Below are 6881 nucleotides of genomic sequence, written 5' to 3'. Positions count from 1 at the left end.
AAAATTTCAAATAATACACAGATATGGCCTTATTATGGCTTCTATGCAAGACCTGCTCAATAAAACAAGCGCCCTCTTTTTCATTTGTAGGTGACTATATCTAATTTAATTGTTGTTATGAACTGGGTATGTGATGCTTCTGTGAATACTGGATATGGGGCCCCCGTTGTACAATGCCTGCATACCACAAATAGTGCAATCATACAATCAATGAGAGCATGTGGTTATAAATTCTTTGATGCAATGGTTGCTTTTCTGGACCAGTGAGTGACATTTGGGTAACTTTCTGCGGCACACCTGATGATCTCTCACGGCACACTAGTGTGCCCCGGCACAGTGGTTGAAAAACACTGCTTTAAACAACAATAATCAACTCCAGTGGATGGGGTGGAGTCAGGAAATGTATGTGTGTGTAAAGAAGGTGTCGAGATGCTTGCAGTCACTCTGTCAGTGCAGGCTAATCATGATGCTACTTGGTGCATTCCTGCTCTTGTCTCTCTTAATAGGTAAGATCTTGAAGTATCACCATTTGTATTTAAAATCATAATGTTGTATATAATCTAGGTGTAATATATACACGCAGGTATAGTTATATAATCAAGTTATCTCATTATCTGAAATAATGACTTCAAAGATATCCAGATGAATTTGTGTTTAGTATGAATTCTACTGTCATTTAAAAAGACTACTGTCATCTTTACATGCTCTTCATCTCTTTCTTCATCATTCACAGGAGAATCTGTTGGGAATACTATAACACCCTCTCATTCCTCAGTGGTCATCAATGAGGGAGAAAGTGTCACTTTCTCTTGTAACTACAGCAGTAGTAATGTCAATAGTTTACAGTGGTATCGGCAGTATCCCAACTCCATCCCAGAGTTCCTCTACCTCATATTTGAGCATGGTTCCTCTTCAGGCTCAGTTCCCCGTCTGACTCCCTCCATAAAGACAGAGGAAAAGTGCATGTTTCTGGAGCTCTCCTCTGCAGAGGCGTCTGACTCAGCTGTGTACTACTGCGCCCTGGTGCCCACAGTGACAGGAACTCAGACTCTGCTGTACAAAAACCTCTCAGATGTGCAGGAGGAGGGAGATTCAACATGTCCCCTTCACAGAAAGCACATTCATTTATACACTCTGACTATTAATCCAGGCTGCTGATACTGTACGGGTTTCAATATATTTATATAAGAGTTTGGTTTCAAAACCCTATAGCCTCCATTTCAATGAATTTTCATAAACAATTTTTATACAGTTCATTTCCATGGTAATTTCAGTGCAACTGTAATTCGGTCATTGCTATTTAATTTATCTTTACTCAATCAAAACAGCAAAACTGCAAATGTATTGATATTACCTGAAATACACAATTATAAATAACATGACTTATTAATGGTTTTAAAAATGGAGGTATAGCATTTTGGAACCAAACTCTTCATATATATACAGCTCTGGAAAAACATTTTTTTTTTTCATTTATTCTGATGTCATCCTACGGTTGCTGAGTGACATTCAAATGAGTTGACGGTCATATATAATAGTTATATGCTTTACCACACAAAGTTGTATTTGAAACGTATACAGCCAAAAATGTAAATTAATATTACCCTGGACATTAATCACGGTTTCCATATAAACAGTCTTGGCATATTTTGGCTGTGCATTTTCTTTGTCTTCCTTTGTATCAGTGGAAAGTTTGTGCGCTGTATTCTCTTTGTCCATCACTTTGTCCATCACAAGAGAACCTGTTGGAAATGCCACAACACATGTTGTTCTTCAGTGATAATCAGTGAGAGGGATGCCACTTCCTCCTGTGACTACAGTGGTGCTGTCAATACATTACAGTGATATCGGTAGATTTCCAACTTTATCTCATATGAGACAATAATATAATATAAATGCAAATGTAAATCAGGTTAGGCCAAGTATATTTGTTTCATGGCCATTATAATTGATTTTACCATATACAGTACATAATTGAATTTCTACAATATTGAAAAATGAAAACTGTAAAGTGAAAATGTAAATACAGCTTACAGTATATATTCATCATAAACAATTTCCTTTTCTCTATAATTATTTCAAAATATAATATCGTATAATAGGTACCCCAGCCTGAAGATTGTCAGCTTGTCAAAAATCTATCCAGATTAAAATAATCTACAAAAATCAATTCTACGACATTTAGTTTACATGTGCTGAATTTGATTTGAAAACACCTCTACTCTACTCAAGACTGCCATCATGTGGGTTATGAGGGGTTGAGCATTTGCACTACATGACAGATTCATACCATACCAGGCTCTCCAAGGTTGCATAAGCTTCAGTTAAGCTCTGCACACCGTTTCTTTCTGAAAGCCAACATGGAAGCTCTCTGTGTTGTTTGGCCTTTAATATTTTTCATAGGTATGAATAATATTTCAAGTAATCTTCTAATAATAACATTATTTTGGAAATAAAGGTTGCTTTATTGTGTAACAGGTCATGATAAGAGGTCAGAGTTTATGTTAGTGCTCTAGTGTACTGTAGCCTACCTTCTGACTCAGATAGTTTATTGTTACCATAACTCAAAACACAGTGGGCATAATTATCTTGTGGATGTCTCCAAAAGTGATGGGAGCATTTTGAAAATCACTTTATCATTATCCAAAGATCTTATGAAGTTCACCAACCCTCTACCAGTCAGAGGAGGAGCTGAACAGACAGCATTATGGTGACATCAGATTGAAGTGTCTAAGGGTGAATAACTGAATCCAAGCAGATCTGCATACCACCCTGCCTCATGAACTACACTATGGACATTACCATAATGATTCCTGTAGCACTGCTACTGTTTTTAACCTTCTTAGGTAAGAACAATTCTATATTTTGCAATTGTATTATACAGCAGACTTTATTTTCAAAAAAACAATGAGAATGAAAAAAGCAGCACATACAGTATTATGCATACTGATATATGCACAACTCTCATTCATAGCTGTTATATTTACATATTTCAGGTTACATACATGTCTGTTTCTTTTCCTCTGGCAGGGCTCATCAATGCTGATATGATTACTCCAGATAGTACTGAGGTCTCTCATGTGGAGGGATCTGGTTTAACCCTTTCATGCAGCTACTCCTCCTCAAATCTACAGTCTTTACAGTGGTATCACCAGCATCCAAACTCAGCTCCTCAGCATCTTCTCAGCATGTACGGTGTTGGGGAGAATCAGACATCAGATGTGGACTCTCGACTGTCTGGGAGAATGACTAAAGAGAAACTATATCTGCACCTCTCCTCTGCTGAACTCTCAGACTCTGCACTCTATACTGCGCCCTGAGGCCCACAGCGACTGACAAACACACATCCTCATACAAAAACCTGCATGTCTAAATGTGGCCTTAAGTTTTATTTGTAGAGCTTATTACAATTTCCTTAACCATACACAACTATTGTGGTTTCCTAATGGTATCACATATCTGCAATGATATGGATGGCCATGCATGCAAATGCAAAACATACAAATGTTCATTTTATTTTATTTTGAGATTTCACAGAAAAAATCATACTTAATGTTACTTAACACCTAAAGCTGTCTCATTGGAATGGGTTTCTTCAACCTGAATCTTTCTCAATCTCGTTTATAATTAGTTACTCTATTGACAGACTAAAACATTTTTTTTCTGTCTGACATATGAAAGCATCTTTCATAGTAACCACAGCTGACCAAAAAGAGAGGGACACTCCATACACTCTATGCACGTCCATGCACTTCCTACAAACAACCTCATATTAAATGACCCATTATGTGACCTAACATTACAAAAGGACTTGAGGGGCACACAGAGACACTTTAGACTGAACTGATGATTAATCACAAACTTCAGCCATGACACACTGGATTAGGATTTCACTTGAGATTTTACTCTTGCCACAGTATACATTATGAAGAGAAATGAACAGAACATATTTCTGCATTCTGGCAGAAAGTATTGGTAGACACTCTTCAGTGAACCTCACCAGAGAAAGCTGTTTTATGTCATCATGGTGCCATCTAGTGGAATGGTGGTGTATGGCAGATATTCTTTACTGAATATCTGTCTGTGGCCTTAAACCAAATCATTAGGTCTCACACACACATACATACACACACAGGTGCACACATCACCTTATTCTGCTGAAAGTGTACAAAAACAGCAGTATTTCAACTGTTGAAAAGATTAGAGTCTCAATGGGGGTGTGTACCACTGTACAGACATGTGAGAAGGAGGAGTCTTACAGCTGTGTTTGGGTTCTCATGAAGAACAACTGAAGAGTTGTCATGTGTGGACTCTGTTACTGATTCTATTACACACAATTATGACCATGTGCAGCCTTCTCATTCTGCTTTTCACACTGATAGGTTGGTTTATTTCAGTTTTGAATATAAAAATAAGTCAGACTCAAAAATTATGAAACACAAGTCTGTATGTTTTAAGTATTTTTAAAAATATCTTTTTTTTTTTCTTTTTAGGTGACAGTTTTCAAGCTGACATCACTTCAACCTCTACAGAACTTCTTGTCTCAGAGGGTGAAACAGCTTCTCTCTCCTGCACATACAGTGTTGCTGTGGACAATCTGCAATGGTATCGCCAGAATCCAGGATCTAAACCAGAATTCATCATCATGTTGTTTGAATCCAACAGTGATCCAGTGAAATCAACTCCTCCTCATCCTCGTGCCTCTGGTAAAGTGGATAAAGACTCTAAACAGGTTCATCTGAATATCTCATCTGCTGAAGTCTCAGACTCTGCTGTCTACTACTGCGCTCTGAGGCCCACAGTGACAGGAAACCCTACAACACTGTACAAAAACTAAATGACATGAATTCTATGTGAGCGTACTGTAAGCAAAGTGTAGCCGGAATGGACTGCTCACATAATTATGACCGCCGCGCAGCGAAGCATGGCCAAATTTCTGTCAAGGATTCCCGGGACACTGAAAGACTGGGGTGCACAAAACTTGGTGGTCATGTAGCCCCACAAGGATAGCATGGAACCATTGTTTTTCGTTTTGATCTGTGTACCCCCCCCCCTCGATGGACTGGACCGAGCAACGAGTAAGAATGAACAGGTATGATAAGGGATCAGATTCCAAAAATAATTCAGTGGAAATGCATGGATTCCAGTTTCTTCCAGTAGCAGCAACTGGAATCCATGCATTTCCACTGAATTATTTTTTGGAATCTGATCCCTTATCATACCTGTTCATTCTTACTCGCTGTTTGACTTATCGTGACTAAATTCAAGATGGCTGCAAACGCTAAACTTCGTTGAAGATACTGTCTGTATAAATCGTCTTGTAAGTAAACTACCAGTGCTTTTTCAAAGTTCTCAATGTCTCGTTTTAAATGTCAGGGCCCTCGGAAGTCTACCAATGAAGTGTGGAGATACATTGAGCCTCGTAAATGGGTGTAAAACAGTGATTTATTTGCATGGCTAGCCCGATGCACCGGGCACCACTATTGAAAAGCTGTTGGTAGCATCGGGCTAACTAGCCAGATTTTGGAGTGCAGGGGACAAGTCGAGATGAGCTATGAGACATACGTTCACAATCGGTATCATGTTTCAATACACTTTAGGTCAATATCACACCAGAATTCTCCTTTAAGGGGCCATGTAGCCATTCCATAACCACTCATTTCATGTATAGCTCCACCTAGTTAAAAACGAAAAAGTAAAAATGAGGTGTTGTAATCGCAGGTATCTGTGACCTAACATGGTCAAAACTGCATGAAATTGGAAGTGTAGGATCAGTATGATACCCTCTGAATGCACGCCAAGTTTCGTGGAATTCCGTTCATGGGGGGCCATACAATAAATTAATTTATGTTACTGTACACCAACTGGCCTGTAGGTGGCCGGACACAGTTTTCTGTGAATATCTCGAGAACCGTAGAGCCTAGGAGGACCACCTTTTTTTGTATGTTGGTCTTAAGGGCCATGTCAACCCATCCCATTACCACTCAATTCATGTATAGCGCCACCTAGTTAAAAATGAAAAATAAAAAAAATAGGTGTTGTAATCACAATATCTCTGGCTGACCTGGTCAAAACTGCACGAAATTGAAAGTATAGGATCATTATGACACCCTCTGAATGCATGCCAAGTTTCGTGGATTTTCGTTCATGGGGGGCCATAGAATAAATTAATTTATGTGTACATTTAGTGACCATACACCAACAGAGTTTTCTGTGAATCTCTTGAGAACGGTAGGGGCTAGGATGACCAATTTGCATTTGTTTGCCTCCAGGGGTCATGTTAACCCATTCCATATCCACAAATGTGCATAAACAGATATTCACACACACACATACATTCACAGTAATCATACGTATGACAAATACACACACAGTAGACATATGTACGCATGCATGCACATGCACACACACATGCACACCCACAAGCACACGCACAAGCACATGCACGCACACACACACACACACACACACACACACACACACACACACACACACACACACATGTATAAAATGTATTTTACATTACATGTACACGTTAAATCTATGAACTAATCATGTTTTGGTTAGTACTTGGATAAGAAACCTCCTTGGAAGAGTAGGTTCCTGCTGGAAGTAGAACATCAATCCCAATGTCCTATTGCAGTGACAGGGATTCTGTACTGCAGATGTTTTCCTTTGCATGAATGTTAAATTGAGGTCCTGACTCACCATGGTTGTTAAAGATTCCATGGCACTTACTTAAAGAGTAGGTGGTTCCCTGATTTGCTTTATTTATGTACACATACATAAAGACACACACACATGAAAACGCACACACACACAAAGACACGTTAACACACACTACACATGCACACACACACATACATGCACACACACGACAC

The 6881-nt window shown here is 38.9% G+C and overlaps 3 gene segments (V, D, J or C); all 3 read left to right on the top strand.

Moving 5' to 3' along the window:
• The first annotated feature begins 429 nt into the window (after nt 1-429).
• On the top strand, nt 430-1158 carry LOC125306156. The segment is given in 2 exon segments: nt 430-506; nt 734-1158. Coding segments are annotated over 2 exon segments (468 nt in total).
• A 1648-nt stretch (nt 1159-2806) lies between these two features.
• LOC125306140 lies at nt 2807-3320 on the top strand. The segment is given in 2 exon segments: nt 2807-2846; nt 3031-3320. Coding segments are annotated over 2 exon segments (330 nt in total).
• Nucleotides 3321-4345: 1025 nt separating this feature from the next.
• Nucleotides 4346-4837, top strand: LOC125306077. The segment is given in 2 exon segments: nt 4346-4382; nt 4494-4837. Coding segments are annotated over 2 exon segments (381 nt in total).
• The last annotated feature ends 2044 nt before the right edge of the window (nt 4838-6881 follow it).

Source organism: Alosa alosa, chromosome 1 (assembly GCF_017589495.1).
Source record: "Alosa alosa isolate M-15738 ecotype Scorff River chromosome 1, AALO_Geno_1.1, whole genome shotgun sequence".
NCBI lineage: Eukaryota > Metazoa > Chordata > Actinopteri > Clupeiformes > Clupeidae > Alosa > Alosa alosa.
Note: the sequence above shows the minus strand (reverse complement) of the source record. Positions and strands in the feature narration are given on the sequence as shown.